A 16,535-nucleotide genomic window follows, 5' to 3' on the forward strand; every position below is an offset into this window, starting at 1 on the left:
GATCAGTACCGCATCCGAATTCTATGGGTGTGAGGCCTGGCTCATGGTGTGCCGAATCAGTACCACATCGGTATTGTATGGGTGTGAGGCCTGGTTCATGATGAGCCGGATCAGTACCACATCGGTATTGAATGGGTGTGAGGCCTGGTTCATGATGAGCCGGATCAGTACCACATCGGTATTGTATGGGTGTGAGGCCTGGCTCATGGTGTGCCGGATTAGTATCGGTATTGTATGGGTGTGAGGCCTGGCTCATGGTGTGCCGGATCAGTACCACATCGGTATTGTATGGGTGTGAGGCCTGGCTCATGGTGTGCCGGATCAGTACCGGATCAGTATTGTATGGGTGTGAGGCCTGGCTCATGGTGAGCCGGATCAGTACTACATCGGTATTGTATGGGTGTGAGGCCTGGCTCATGGTGAGCCGGATCAGTACCACATCAGTATTGTATGGGTGTGAGGCCTGGCTCATGGTGTGCCGGATCAGTACCACATCGGTATTGTATGGGTGTGAGGCCTGGTTCATGATGAGCCGGATCAGTACCACATCGGTATTGTATGGGTGTGATGCCTGGCTCATGTTGTGCCGGATCAGTACCGCATCCGTATTGTATGGGTGTGATGCCTGGCTCATGGTGTGCCGGATCAGTACCGCATCCGAATTCTATGGGTGTGAGGCCTGGCTCATGGTGTGCCGAATCAGTACCACATCGGTATTGTATGGGTGTGAGGCCTGGTTCATGATGAGCCGGATCAGTACCACATCGGTATTGAATGGGTGTGAGGCCTGGTTCATGATGAGCCGGATCAGTACCACATCGGTATTGTATGGGTGTGAGGCCTGGCTCATGGTGTGCCGGATTAGTATCGGTATTGTATGGGTGTGAGGCCTGGCTCATGGTGTGCCAGATCAGTACCGCATCGGTATTGTATGGGTGTGAGGCCTGGCTCATGGTGTGCCGGATCAGTACCACATCGGTATTGTATGGGTGTGAGGCCTGGCTCATGGTGTGCCGGATCAGTACCACATCGGTATTGTATGGGTGTGAGGCCTGGCTCATGGTGTGCCGGATCAGTACCGCATCGGTATTGTATGGGTGTGAGGCCTGGTTCATGGTGAGCCGGATCAGTACCGCCTCGGTATTGTATGGGTGTGAGGCCTGGCTCACCGTGTGCCGGATCAGTACCACATCGGTATTCTATAGGTGTGAGGCCTGGCTCATGGTGAGTCGGATCAGTACCACATCGGTATTGTATGGGTGTGATGCCTGGCTCATGGTGTGCCGGATCAGTACTGCATCCGAATTCTATGGGTGTGAGGCCTGGCTCATGGTGTGCCGAATCAGTACCACATCGGTATTGTATGGGTGTGAGGCCTGGTTCATGATGAGCCGGATCAGTACCACATCGGTATTGTATGGGTGTGAGGCCTGGTTCATGATGAGCCGGATCAGTACCACATCGGTATTGTATGGGTGTGAGGCCTGGCTCATGGTGTGCCGGATCAGTACCACATCGGTATTGTATGGGTGTGAGGCCTGGCTCATGGTGTGCCGGATCAGTACCGGATCAGTATTGTATGGGTGTGAGGCCTGGCTCATGGTGAGCCGGATCAGTACTACATCGGTATTGTATGGGTGTGAGGCCTGGCTCATGGTGAGCCGGATCAGTACCACATCAGTATTGTATGGGTGTGAGGCCTGGCTCATGGTGTGCCGGATCAGTACCACATCGGTATTGTATGGGTGTGAGGCCTGGTTCATGATGAGCCGGATCAGTACCACATCGGTATTGTATGGGTGTGATGCCTGGCTCATGGTGTGCCGGATCAGTACCGCATCCGTATTGTATGGGTGTGATGCCTGGCTCATGGTGTGCCGGATCAGTACCGCATCCGAATTCTATGGGTGTGAGGCCTGGCTCATGGTGTGCCGGATCAGTACCGCCTCGGTATTGTATGGGTGTGAGGCCTGGCTCACCGTGTGCCGGATCAGTACCACATCGGTATTCTATAGGTGTGAGGCCTGGCTCATGGTGAGTCGGATCAGTACCACATCGGTATTGTATGGGTGTGATGCCTGGCTCATGGTGTGCCGGATCAGTACCGGATCAGTATTGTATGGGTGTGAGGCCTGGCTCATGGTGAGCCGGATCAGTACCACATCAGTATTGTATGGGTGTGAGGCCTGGCTCATGGTGTGCCGGATCAGTACCACATCGGTATTGTATGGGTGTGAGGCCTGGTTCATGATGAGCCGGATCAGTACCACATCGGTATTGTATGGGTGTGATGCCTGGCTCATGGTGTGCCGGATCAGTACCGCATCCGTATTGTATGGGTGTGATGCCTGGCTCATGGTGTGCCGGATCAGTACCGCATCCGAATTCTATGGGTGTGAGGCCTGGCTCATGGTGTGCCGAATCAGTACCACATCGGTATTGTATGGGTGTGAGGCCTGGTTCATGATGAGCCGGATCAGTACCACATCGGTATTGAATGGGTGTGAGGCCTGGTTCATGATGAGCCGGATCAGTACCACATCGGTATTGTATGGGTGTGAGGCCTGGCTCATGGTGTGCCGGATTAGTATCGGTATTGTATGGGTGTGAGGCCTGGCTCATGGTGTGCCAGATCAGTACCGCATCGGTATTGTATGGGTGTGAGGCCTGGCTCATGGTGTGCCGGATCAGTACCACATCGGTATTGTATGGGTGTGAGGCCTGGCTCATGGTGTGCCGGATCAGTACCACATCGGTATTGTATGGGTGTGAGGCCTGGCTCATGGTGTGCCGGATCAGTACCGCATCGGTATTGTATGGGTGTGAGGCCTGGTTCATGGTGAGCCGGATCAGTACCGCCTCGGTATTGTATGGGTGTGAGGCCTGGCTCACCGTGTGCCGGATCAGTACCACATCGGTATTCTATAGGTGTGAGGCCTGGCTCATGGTGAGTCGGATCAGTACCACATCGGTATTGTATGGGTGTGATGCCTGGCTCATGGTGTGCCGGATCAGTACCGCATCCGTATTGTATGGGTGTGATGGCTGGCTCATGGGGCTTGATTCACAAAACGGTGCTAACAGTTAGCACCCTGGTGAAAAGCCCTTTATCATGCCTAAACTCAGTTTAGGCATGATAAGTTTAGGCGTGATAAGTTTAGGTGTGATAAGTTTAGGCATGATAAGTTTAGGGGCTCGATTCACCAAGCGGTGCAAAGTGTTAGCACCGTGGTGAAAAGGCCCTTATCACGCCTAAACTCAGTTTAGGCATGATAAGAAGGGCTTCGCGCGAAGTTACCGCGCGTACGCGCGTAAGTGCGCGCGCAGCACCCGACGCTTCGCGCGAAGCTCCCATTAAACCCTATGGGACTTTGCGCGTGCTCTCACAGCAGGAAAAAGCGGTGATAACTCAGTGGTGAAAAGGTCATCACGCCTAAAGTCCTTTAGGCGTGATAACTGAGTTATCACCGCTTGGTGAATCGAGGCCTAGGTGTGATAAGTTTAGGCATGCTAAGTTTAAGCGCCAACTGCGTTAGCACCGCAGTGCACAGCTGATCAAAAGTTTTACGCTAGCAAAGACTGGTGCACTTTGTATAAAGTTTAATGGCGCTGCTTTGCGTGCGGGACTTTGCAAGCAATCTAAACTTATCTAAACTTATCACACCTAAACTTATCATGCCTAAACTTATCACACCTAAACTTATCACGCCTAAACTGGCTTTTCACCAGCATGGTGCAATGGTTATCATGCCTAAAGTCTTTTAGGCATGCTAACTGGGTTAGCACCGCTTTGTGAATCGAGCCCATGGTGTGCCGGATCAGTACTGCATCCGAATTCTATGGGTGTGAGGCCTGGCTCATGGTGTGCCGAATCAGTACCACATCGGTATTGTATGGGTGTGAGGCCTGGCTCATGGTGAGCCAGATCAGTACCACATCGGTATTGTATGGGTTTGAGGCCTGGCTCATGGTGTGCCGGATCAGTACCACATCGGTATTGTATGGGTGTGAGGCCTGGTTCATGGTGAGCCGGATCAGTACCACATCGGTATTGTATGGGTGTGAGGCCTGGCTCATGGTGTGCCGGATCAGTACCACATCGGTATTGTATGGGTGTGAGGCCTGGCTCATGGTGTGCCGGATCAGTACCGCATCGGTATTGTATGGGTGTGAGGCCTGGTTCATGGTGAGCCGGATCAGTACCGCCTCGGTATTGTATGGGTGTGAGGCCTGGCTCATGGTGAGCCGGATCAGTACCACATCAGTATTGTATGGGTGTGAGGCCTGGCTCATGGTGTGCCGGATCAGTACCGGATCGGTATTCTATAGGTGTGAGGCCTGGCTCATGGTGAGTCGGATCAGTACCACATCGGTATTGTATGGGTGTGAGGCCTGGCTCATGGTGTGCCGGATCAGTACCGGTTCGGTATTGTATGGGTGTGAGGCCTGGCTCATGGTGAGCCGGATCAGTACTACATCGGTATTGTATGGGTGTGAGGCCTGGCTCATGGTGTGCCGGATCAGTACCACATCGGTATTGTATGGGTGTGAGGCCTGGTTCATGATGAGCCAGATCAGTACCACATCGGTATTGTATGGGTGTGATGCCTGGCTCATGGTGTGCCGGATCAGTACCGCATCCGTATTGTATGGGTGTGATGCCTGGCTCATGGTGTGCCGGATCAGTACCGCATCCGAATTCTATGGGTGTGAGGCCTGGCTCATGGTGTGCCGAATCAGTACCACATCGGTATTGTATGGGTGTGAGGCCTGGTTCATGATTTTTTTTTTTTTTTTGTAAATTCTTTTTATTAAAGATTTTCTTTTAAAAAACATTACAAAACATGTAAATACATTTAAACCCAAGCTCCAGCACACGCAGGTGAGGAGATAAGAACGAAAAACTTGCTACAAGAAAAGATATATAAGCCATCGATCACATGAGATGGTCATAGCACAGCCTTGAGAAACAGAATACAGAGGATTCAGTATCAACCCTATAGCCAACCCAATTTAACCCCACAAAAAAACAAAACAAAAAAAAAAAAAAAAAAACCCAGGTTAACCAAAGGATAATGTATTGCGGTTCCTAATATGTAAGAGGAGACAGAGACAATGAACATATTTGGAAAGAGACAGATTCCCCCCCCCCCATCCACTCCAAGAGGTATGTTGCAGTTATGTGGTATCTTTATTCAGCGTCCAGGGGCCCCAAACCTTTTTAAATTTATGAGCACAACCTCTTGCTATATAAGCCGCTTTGTATAAGTGGAGGGAATTATTTATTAGCTTTTTCCAGTACTGAGTGGATGGCGGAGAAGGTTGTTTCCAGTTAAGTACAATCGCTTTTCTATAATAGAATAGGAGTAGGCCAATTAAGCTCCTTTGCGCTCTGGTTGGAGCAAGGGTATGTATATTCCCAAGTAGGCAAAACCTTGGTTCAGGAGAAATGTGAGCTTTAGTTACCGACCCAGCAATCCGGCAAATATCCCTCCACTGTGTAGCAATCAAAGGGCATTCCCAGAAAATATGTTCAAAGTTAGCCTGGACAGCACCACAGCGCCAGCAAAGACCAGAGCCCGTGCTATCGAATTAAGTATTTTGGATGGGGTCAGGTATGCCTGGTGGAGGATTTTAAACTGGATTAATTTGTCTCTGGTGGAGATCAAATATTCGAAAGGTTTAATCCAGGCATCTTCCCAGTCCTCATCATCTAAGTCAGGTATGAGTTTAAGCCAAGGCCTTTTGTAAGTAGTTATATGAGGCTCAGTAATCAAAATTATATTTTGGTAAATATTAGAGATTGCTTTGGTGAGATTTTCATTTGCGATTACATCCTCTATAGCAGAGGGAATCAATTTGACTGGCTCATGTCCAAACTGCGCCGCGAATGCGTGTCTTAGCTGTATATATCTGAAGTAATATTGGTTAGGAAGTGAGAAGGTATTTTTAAGAGTGTTAAAGTCCGTTAAGCTTCTTGATGTAATTATATGTTCTAGACTTGTTACTCCCTTTTTAATCCAAATTATCGGGTCTGGGATCATGAAGAAGTGGGGTAAAGAGGGGTTATTCCACAGCGGGAGGTTAGGAGAGAGCGTGGTATGGGAGGGGGAATGCCAGGTTTGTGCCACACTCCAGGCCTGTAGCACCACCTTCATGTTGATCGTTAGGGGGTATGGTGCCTTCTTACCACGGTGAATGATTTGGGCCAGTGCTTGGTACGAGCCCAGTAAGGCTGCCTCCAGTACCATGGCAGAGTTAGTCTTATCCTGCCTCAGCCACCAGTGGGCAGTCACCAGTTGGCTGGCAATAAAGTATTTGTGTAGATCTGGGAAAGCTAGGCCCCCCTCCGTCCAGGGCCGTTGAAGCTTCTTTAAACTAAGTCTGGCAGCTTTGTTATGCCAGATAAAGCTGGACAGAATAGAGTTGAGCTGTTTGAAGAAAGTTTTGTGAACCCAAACAGGGCTGTTGCGAAATATGTATATGTATTTGGGGAGAAGCTTCATTTTAATTAAATTGATTCGACCAATCAAGGACAAAGGAAGACCACGCCACCCCAGGAGTCTTTTTTTGGTGAGCTGAATCAGGGGGAGCAAATTGTCAGAGAAATAGTCTGATGAATTACTCGAAATCGTAATTCCGAGATATTTTGTCCTGGAAACAACCTCAAGAGGGGTGGGAGCTAAAAGTGTGTTGCCCAGAGGGAGTATTTTAGATTTCCCCCAGTTCACCTGCAGACCTGTGAACGGGGAAAAAACCCTGAAAATTTCAAGCACTCCGTTAATAGAGATGTCAGGGGATTCAAGATAAATGACTAGGTCGTCGGCATATAAGGACACCCTCTCGTCCAGCCCCCCCACACGAAAGCCACGTATAGATGGATGCTGGCGAATGGCAGCAGCTATGGGTTCCATAGCCATCGCGAAGAGGGCCGGGGAGAGGGGGCATCCCTGCCTGGTGCCCCTACCCAGCTGTATATTTTCCGAGACTTCCGCCCCAATTTTAATCTTAGTACCAGGGGATTTATATATGGTTTGAAGCCAGGAAATTAATTTGGGACCAAATCCTAATTTGGAGACCGTGGCCCACAGGTACTCCCACTCCACCGAATCAAATGCCTTTTGTATGTCTAAAAAGGCTAAGGCACGCGAAGAGGGGAGGCCCTCAGAAAGTTGAATGTGAGTGTACACACGCCTAAGATTAATGTCTGTGGTCTTATGTGGCATAAAGCCAGTCTGGTCAGGGTCAATAAGGTCAGTGATACATTTGTTAATTCGAGTGGTCAGAATTTTGGTAAGGATTTTAAGATCATTATTGAGGAGAGAGATAGGTCTATACGAGCCACATTCCAGGGGGTCTTTGTCCTGTTTGGGGATGAGGATCACATGGGCTTGTGAAAAGCTATGGGGAAGCTCTCCATCCGCCAGACATTTGTTGTAGGTTATTTTAAGATGGGGAGCTAGAATTCGCATGAATCTTTTGTAGAATTCAATGGGGATCCCGTCGGGACCAGGAGATTTTTGAGGGGGGAAAGAAAGGATAGAATCTAAGATTTCCTCCTCTGTTATCTCTGTGTCTAAACTAGAGGCCACTTCTTCTTCTAAAGAAGGTAGTTGTATGTTCGCTAGTAGTTCAGTAAGCTCAGAGGCAGTACCCCTGAAGTGGGATGTATATAAGTTTTTATAGTACTCATGGAATCTAGCCAGTATATCTTTAGGGGCCGAGACGATGTCGCCGGTGAGTGATTTTATTTCAGGAATGTTGGACTGCTCAAGTGGATCTCGCGCTACATTAGCCAATAATTTACCATTTTTATCTCCTTTTTCAAAGGTGGTTTGTTGCCATTCTATGAGGGATGTTTTGGTAAGGTCCGTCATGTGCAGGTTAAGAGATCTTTTGGTTTGCATCATGGCAGAGTATGTACCGTCAGTGGGGGTTAGGGCAAAGCCCTGTGTCGCCTTTTCCTCATCTTCTGTCAAAGTCTTTAGAGTAGCATTATATTCTTTTCTACAAATGCTAATTTGGTTTATATAGTCCCCTCTTATTGTAGCCTTAAAGGCATCCCAAGTATTTTGTGTAGTGGCTGAGTCTAGGTTTATTTCCCAATATTGGTTAATGGCAGAGGTAATGTTTTGGGAGATTTTATCATCATTTATCCACTTAGGGTTAAGTCTCCAAAGGGATTGGTTAATGGTTGCAGGTAATAAGCAGGTGATTTCCAATGGGGCATGATCTGATAGGCCGCTGGGGAGGTACTTGGCAGCTGCTACGGAGGAAACCAGCTCATTATTCCCAAATGCTAGATCTATCCGTGAGGCTGATTTGTGTGTGGCAGAGAAGTGAGAAAAAGCAAGTTTCTGAGAGTTCTTCGATCTCCATACCTCTGTAAGGGCCATTGAATCGGCCCATGCAATAAGATCTACATTAGCATTTCGGGATTTGTTAGTAGTATCTAGATGAGCAGATAGAATGTCATTGAAATCACCTATTATAAGCAATTTGGCAGGTAAATATTTTTGTAACTTAATCATTATCTCATTCAATAAAGTTAACTGAAGAGGGGGGGGAGCATATAGGCCAACAATACAGTATATAGTCCCGTGTATGGAGAGCTGCAAAATAACATATCTTCCCTCCGAGTCTGGGAGTGCGTGCAAAAACTTATACGTTAAAGATTTGTTAAGGCCTGGTTCATGATGAGCCGGATCAGTACCACATCGGTATTGTATGGGTGTGAGGCCTGGTTCATGATGAGCCGGATCAGTACCACATCGGTATTGTATGGGTGTGATGCCTGGCTCATGGTGTGCCGGATCAGTACCGCATCGGTATTGTATGGGTGTGAGGCCTGGCTCATGGTGTGCCGGATCAGTACCACATCGGTATTGTATGGGTGTGAGGCCTGGCTCATGGTGTGCCGGATCAGTACCACATCGGTATTGTATGGGTGTGAGGCCTGGCTCATGGTGTGCCGGATCAGTCCCGCATCGGTATTGTATGGGTGTGAGGCCTGGTTCATGGTGAGCCGGATCAGTACCGCCTCGGTATTGTATGGGTGTGAGGCCTGGCTCACCGTGTGCCGGATCAGTACCACATCGGTATTCTATAGGTGTGAGGCCTGGCTCATGGTGTGCCGGATCAGTACCGGATCGGTATTGTATGGGTGTGAGGCCTGGCTCATGGTGAGCCGGATCAGTACTACATCGGTATTGTATGGGTGTGAGGCCTGGCTCATGGTGAGCCGGATCAGTACCACATCAGTATTGTATGGGTGTGAGGCCTGGTTCATGATGAGCCGGATCAGTACCACATCGGTATTGTATGGGTGTGATGCCTGGCTCATGGTGTGCCGGATCAGTACCGCATCCGTATTGTATGGGTGTGATGCCTGGCTCATGGTGTGCCGGATCAGTACCGCATCCGAATTCTATGGGTGTGAGGCCTGGCTCATGGTGTGCCGAATCAGTACCACATCGGTATTGTATGGGTGTGAGGCCTGGTTCATGATGAGCCGGATCAGTACCACATCGGTATTGTATGGGTGTGAGGCCTGGCTCATGGTGTGCCGGATCAGTACCACATCGGTATTGTATGGGTGTGATGCCTGGCTCATGGTGTGCCGGATCAGTACCGCATCCGTATTGTATGGGTGTGATGCCTGGCTCATGGTGTGCCGGATCAGTACCGTATCCGAATTGTATGGGTGTGAGGCCTGGCTCATGGTGTTTCCCGGATCAGTACCACATCGGTATTGTATGGGTGTGATGCCTGGCTCATGGTGTGCCGGATCAGTACCGCATCCGTATTGTATGGGTGTGATGCCTGGCTCATGGTGTGCCGGATCAGTACCGTATCCGAATTGTATGGGTGTGAGGCCTGGCTCATGGTGTGCCGGATCAGTACCACATCGGTATTGTATGGGTGTGAGGCCTGGCTCATGGTGTGCCGGATCAGTACCACATCAGTATTGTATGGGTGTGAGGCCTGGTTCATGGTGAGCCGGATCAGTACCACATCGGTATTGTATGGGTGTGAGGCCTGGCTCATGGTGTGCTGGATCAGTACCACATCAGTATTGTATGGGTGTGAGGCCTGGCTCATGGTGAGCCGGATCAGTACCACATCGGTATTGTATGGGTGTGAGGCCTGGCTCATGGTGAGCCGGATCAGTACCACATCGGTATTGTATGGGTATGAGGCCTGGCTCATGGTGTGCCGGATCAGTAGCACATCGGTATTGTATGGGTGTGAGGCCTGGCTCATGGTGAGCCGGATCAGTACCACATCGGTATTATATGGGTGTGAGGCCTGGCTCATGGTGTGCCGGATCAGTACCACATTGGTATTGTATGGGTGTGAGGCCTGGATCATGGTGTGCCGGATCAGTACCACATTGGTATTGTGTGGGTGTGAGGCCTGGCTCATGGTGTGCCGGATCAGTACCACATCGGTATTATATGGGTGTGAGACCTGGCTCATGGTGTGCCGGATCAGTACCACATCGGTATTGTATGGGTGTGAGGCCTGGCTCATGGTGTGCCGGATTAGTACCACATCGGTATTGTATGGGTTTGAGGCCTGGCTCCTGGTGTGCCGGATCAGAACCACATCGGTATTGTATGGGTGTGAGGCCTGGCTCATGGTGTGCCGGATCAGTACCACATCGGTATTGTATGGGTGTGAGGCCTGGTTCATGATGAGCCGGATAAGTACCACATCGGTATTGTATGGGTGTGAGGCCTGGTTCATGATGAGCCGGATCAGTACCACATCGGTATTGTATGGGTGTGAGGCCTGGCTCATGGTGTGCCGGATCAGTACCACATCGGTGTTGTATGGGTGTGATGCCTGGCTCATGGTGTGCCGGATCAGTACCGCATCCGTATTGTATGGGTGTGATGCCTGGCTCATGGTGTGCCGGATCAGTACCGTATCCGAATTGTATGGGTGTGAGGCCTGGCTCATGGTGTGCCGGATCAGTACCACATCGGTATTGTATGGGTGTGAGGCCTGGCTCATGGTGTGCCGGATCAGTACCACATCGGTATTGTATGGGTGTGAGGCCTGGTTCATGGTGAGCCGGATCAGTACCACATCGGTATTGTATGGGTGTGAGGCCTGGCTCATGGTGTGCTGGATCAGTACCACATCAGTATTGTATGGGTGTGAGGCCTGGCTCATGGTGAGCCGGATCAGTACCACATCGGTATTGTATGGGTGTGAGGCCTGGCTCATGGTGAGCCGGATCAGTACCACATCGGTATTGTATGGGTTTGAGGCCTGGCTCATGGTGAGCCGGATCAGTACCACATCGGTATTGTATGGGTGTGAGGCCTGGCTCATGGTGTGCCGGATCAGTACCACATCGGTATTGTATGGGTGTGATGCCTGGCTCATGGTGTGCCGGATCAGTACCGCATCCGTATTGTATGGGTGTGATGCCTGGCTCATGGTGTGCCGGATCAGTACCGTATCCGAATTGTATGGGTGTGAGGCCTGGCTCATGGTGTGCCGGATCAGTACCACATCGGTATTGTATGGGTGTGAGGCCTGGCTCATGGTGTGCCGGATCAGTACCACATCGGTATTGTATGGGTGTGATGCCTGGCTCATGGTGTGCCGGATCAGTACCGCATCCGTATTGTATGGGTGTGATGCCTGGCTCATGGTGTGCCGGATCAGTACCGTATCCGAATTGTATGGGTGTGAGGCCTGGCTCATGGTGTGCCGGATCAGTACCGCATCGGTATTGTATGGGTGTGAGGCCTGGCTCATGGTGTGCCGGATCAGTACCGCATCGGTATTGTATGGGTGTGAGGCCTGGCTCATGGTGTGCCGGATCAGTACCACATCGGTATTGTATGGGTGTGAGGCCTGGCTCATGGTGAGCCAGATCAGTACCACATCGGTATTGTATGGGTTTGAGGCCTGGCTCATGGTGTGCCGGATCAGTACCACATCGGTATTGTATGGGTGTGAGGCCTGGTTCATGGTGAGCCGGATCAGTACCACATCGGTATTGTATGGGTGTGAGGCCTGGCTCATGGTGAGCCGGATCAGTACCACATCGGTATTGTATGGGTGTGAGGCCTGGCTGTGCCGGATCAGTACCACATCGGTATTGTATGGGTGTGAGGCCTGGCTCATGGTGTGCCGGATCAGTACCGCATCGGTATTGTATGGGTGTGAGGCCTGGCTCATGGTGTGCTGGATCAGTACCCCATCAGTGTTCTATGGGTTTGAGGCCTGGTTTATGGTGTGTCGGATCAGTACCACATCGGTATTGTATGGGTTTGAGGCCTGGCTCATGGTGTGCCGGATCAGTACCGCATCGGTTTTATATGGGTGTGAGGCCTGGCTCATGGTGTGCCGGATCAGTACCACATCCGTATTGTATGGGTGTGAGGCCTGGCTCATGGTGAGCCGGATCAGTACCACATCGGTATTGTATGGGTGTGAGGCATGGCTCATGGTGTGTCAGATCAGTACCACATCCGTATTGTATGGGTGTGAGGCCTGGCATACCGTGTGCCGGATCAGTATCGGTATTGTATGGGTATGAGGCCTGGCTCATGGTGTGCCGGATCAGTACTATATCGGTATTGTATGGTTGTGCCGTACCACTCTAGGCTGCACCATTGCAGAATTTGGCCGCTGCCCCCTCCGAGCAGATGCAGGATTCTCATTGGATGGAAGGCAGTGCTGCTGTTCAGGATAGTCGTGTCAGTCGGGTTTGTCATTTGCAGAAACCACAATGAACACGGAAGAGACATGTGAACAGGCCCATAGGGAAGCATGTCCCATTTCTGCATACTTTGCTGGGGTAAAATGCTGGGCGGTGGATTGATCTGAGCCTTAAGGCTTTTACACTGTTTAGATGACTGTCACCTGTCAGCGATCAGGACACAATCCCTCAAGTGATAGCTCATGGTTGATGATGTGTGGACACATTGCTAGCCTGCCAGCTAGCCACGAGGTGCCACGCATGGAGCATTTCTGGTGCCACCCTCCCCTGCAGCCGGCTCTCCCATCTTGTCCGGGGGGATGTGCTACATATATACTGTATGTACTGCCCAACACTGGAACCCCTTCCCTTCAGGCGGTTCATGAGCAAATCACTGCTCTCTGTGGGCTTGATTCACTAAAGAGTGCTAAGTGTTAGCACGCCAGTGAAAAGCCCCTTAGCACGTGCAAACTGCCACTTCACACGCTAATATGCACGTAAGAGCTTGCGCGCGTAAAGTTTTGCTTGCAGTGCTTCGCGTGTTAAGTAGCGTGATAAGCATACTTTGCACACGAAACGACTCTTTTGCACGCGAATGAACGAATTAAAATAGCATGCGAACAGTAACAGCTTTGCCCGTGCAAACTACTCAGCACCCTAGTTTGCACATGCAAAGCCTTAACATGTGCTAACTGAGTTAGCACTGGTTAGTGAATCAGGCCCTATTTGTCTCCAGAGCTTGCACCTTATGATATACACCTTGTACATTGAGTCACAACACAATCCCCCCATCCCCAGGGGGTGTGGTCTCTGCAGCAGCTAGGGCTACTCTAGGGAGGTTCCCAGGGGGTGTGGTCTCTGCAGCAGCTAGGGCTACTCTGGGGAGGTCCCCTGGGGGCGTGGTCTCTGCAGCAGCTAGGGCTGCTCTGGGGAGGTTAGGCTACATTTGATGGATACCCCCCCAACACTGTTGTGCATGTGGGGATTTGCTTGGTGTCTTGCACGTTTTGTTACATGATTTTATGCCCTGTTGGATTTATTGTCCTAAGTTACAGATTACCCAGCAAGCTCATGGTGAACTAGAACTCATTAGAGTGTGTAAGTGGCCACAATGGACCAAAAAGCCCCCTTACTAAAAATGCTATGGAAAACAGAAGTTTGCCTTCTTAAAACAGAAGGTATTTGCAATAATTCAGGTTGGAGGGAGCTGATAGGTGTCCCACAATGAATCACTGCTGAATATGCAAATTATCCCTTTGTTATTCCTGTAAGCTAGTCACACCTCCAGATCCGTTGGAATGCAATGATGTGTCAGCTTGATAATTGTACTGAGCCAGAAAAATCCAACATGCATACAGATGATTTATTCTCTCGACCACTCTCTTTCCAGATGGCCTGTTTGTGACAGATTACTTCACCCGGACTCCCCGGAAGCTGAACCCCTTCCGCTCAGTGGGCAGCGTTGAACTCTTCCACTTCCACATTCCTGAGGACACGGTTATCGCTGTGTGGAACCTCATTACTTTCAAGGAACAAGGTGGAACGTTTGGTGACAACTGTCCTGACCGCAGCATCACAGTGTATGTTCTGTGGATGAGCAGAGAGGCTTCTGGGAGTCCAGTATGTTTATAAATAGTGTAACTTCACCATGTTGTCTTCTTTCTCCAGGTACTTCCGTCCTGGTGCCCCACCAGTGATTAACCCCCTCAGTGCACACTTTCCCCGAGACACAGCTGTTCCAGGTTCCTTCACCCTCACCCTCACCTGGACCCTCCCAAACAGGACCACCGGGGTCTTCAATGTCACCAGTCCTCTCCCAGGAGACTGGTTCTTGGCTGCTCACCTGCCCAAAGATGAGGGCAAGATCACCATCAAGGTGAGATGTGATAATGTCTACGTGCTCTGTGCATAAAGGGAACTCGTTGTGTCAAGTCTGTAGCCTCGGTGTAAGATCTCTCGGCGTGACGTTGTGACCATTTATACGTATCTGTAAAGCGTATAAAGTATGTAGCCTCGGTGTAAGATCTCTCGGCGTGACGTTGTGTCCATTTATATGTATCTGTAGAGCGTGTAAAGTCTGTAGCCTCGGTGTAAGATCTCTCGCCGTGACATTGTGTCCATTTATACGTATCTGTAGAGCGTGTAAAGTCTGTAGCCTCGGTGTAAGATCTCTCGGCGTGGCGTGTCCATTTATACGTATCTGTAGAGCGTGTAAAGTCTGTATCCTCGGTGTAAGATCTCTCGCCGTGGCATTGTGTCCATTTATACATATCTGTAGAGCGTGCAAAGTCTGTAGCCTCGGTGTAAGATCTCTCGGCGTGACGTTGTGTCCATTTATACGTATCTATAAAGCGTGTAAAGTCTGTAGCCTCGGTTTAAGATCTCACGCCATGACGTTGTGTCCATTTATACGTATCTGTAAAGCGTGTAAAGTCTGTAGCCTCGGTGTAAGATCTCTCGGCGTGACATTGTGTCCATTTATATGTATCTGTAGAGTGTGTAAAGTCTGTAGCCTCAGTGTAAGATCTCTCTGCGTAACGTTGTGTCCATTTATACGTATCTGTAAAGCGTGTAAAGTCTGTATCCTCGGTGTAAGATCTCTCAGTGGGACATCATGTCCATTTATATGTATCTGTAGAGCGTGTAAAGTCTGTATCCTCGGTGTAAGATCTCTCGCCGTGACATTGTGTCCATTTATACGTATCTGTAGAACGTGTAAAGTCTGTAGCCTCGGTGTAAGATCTCTCGGCGTGGCGTGTCCATTTATATGTATCTGTACAGTGTGCAAAGTCTGTAGCCTCAGTGTAAGATCTCTCGGCGTGACGTTGTGTCCATTTATACGTATCTGTAAAGCGTGTAAAGTCTGTAGCCTCAGTGTAAGATCTCTCTGCGTAACGTTGTGTCCATTTATATGTATCTGTAAAGCGTGTAAAGTATGTAGCCTCGGCGTAAGATCTCTCGGTGTGTCGTTGTGTCCATTTATACGTATCTGTAGAGCGTGTAAAGTCTGTAGCCTCAGCGTAAGATCTCTCGGTGTGGCGTTGTGTCCATTTATACGTATCTGTAGAGCGTGTAAAGTCTGTGCCTTGGTGTAAGATCTCACGCCATGATGTTGTGTCCATTTATACGTACCTGTAGAGCGTGTATAGTCTGTGCCTTGGTGTAAGATCTCTCGGCGCGACGTTGTGTCCATTTATACGTATCTGACAGTGGTGTAGCTAAGGAGCTATGGGCCCTGGTGCAAGTTTTATAGAGTGCCCCCAGCACTCTATACATAACAATTGATAAGACGCACCAAAACCTGCCAATGGCAACCACAGTGTCAGAGGTGCAAGAAGGGGATGGGGAACAGCTTCTTAATGATTACTACTATTCAGAGTATCTATAGAAGTGATTATTGCCAGCACAGGACCAATAGAGAGCTAATACTGTGCTTGAGGAAGGGCCCCCGAGGGCCCCTGTAGCCCAAGGGATCCGATGTGGTCGCTACCTCTGTGCCCCCTATTGCTACGCCCCTGGTATCTGTAAAGCATATAAAGTCTGTAGCTTTGGTGTAAGATCTCTCGGTGTGACGTTGTGTCCATTTATACGTATCTGTAAAATGTGTAAAGTCCGTAAGATATCTCGGTGTGACGACGTGTAAAATGTATACGTATCTGTAGAGCGTGTACAGCTTGTAGCCTCGGTGTAAGATCTCTCAGTGGGACATTGTGTCCATTTATACGTATCTGTAGAGTGTGTAAAGTCTGTAGCCACGGTGTAAGATCTCTCGGTGTGACGTTGTGTCCATTTATACGTATCTGTAGAGCGT

At 49.7% G+C, this 16,535-nt stretch overlaps 1 protein-coding gene across 2 annotated transcripts in view; it reads left to right on the forward strand.

Annotated features, from left to right (window-relative positions):
• Positions 1-16,535, forward strand: part of TMEM8B (transmembrane protein 8B) — a 111,991-nt gene that overhangs the window by 43,493 nt on the left and 51,963 nt on the right. Inside the window, exons 2-3 of one of the 2 annotated variants that reach the window (XM_068272706.1) lie at positions 14,115-14,304; positions 14,393-14,600. The exons of the other annotated variant lie outside the window; for it this stretch is intronic. Of the exons in view, the coding sequence (XP_068128807.1) occupies positions 14,115-14,304; positions 14,393-14,600 (398 nt within the window). The remainder of the gene's footprint in view (positions 1-14,114; positions 14,305-14,392; positions 14,601-16,535) is intronic. 2 annotated transcript variants of the gene reach the window in all.

This window comes from Hyperolius riggenbachi, chromosome 1 (assembly GCF_040937935.1).
Source record: "Hyperolius riggenbachi isolate aHypRig1 chromosome 1, aHypRig1.pri, whole genome shotgun sequence".
In the NCBI taxonomy this organism is placed as follows: Eukaryota; Metazoa; Chordata; class Amphibia; order Anura; family Hyperoliidae; genus Hyperolius; species Hyperolius riggenbachi.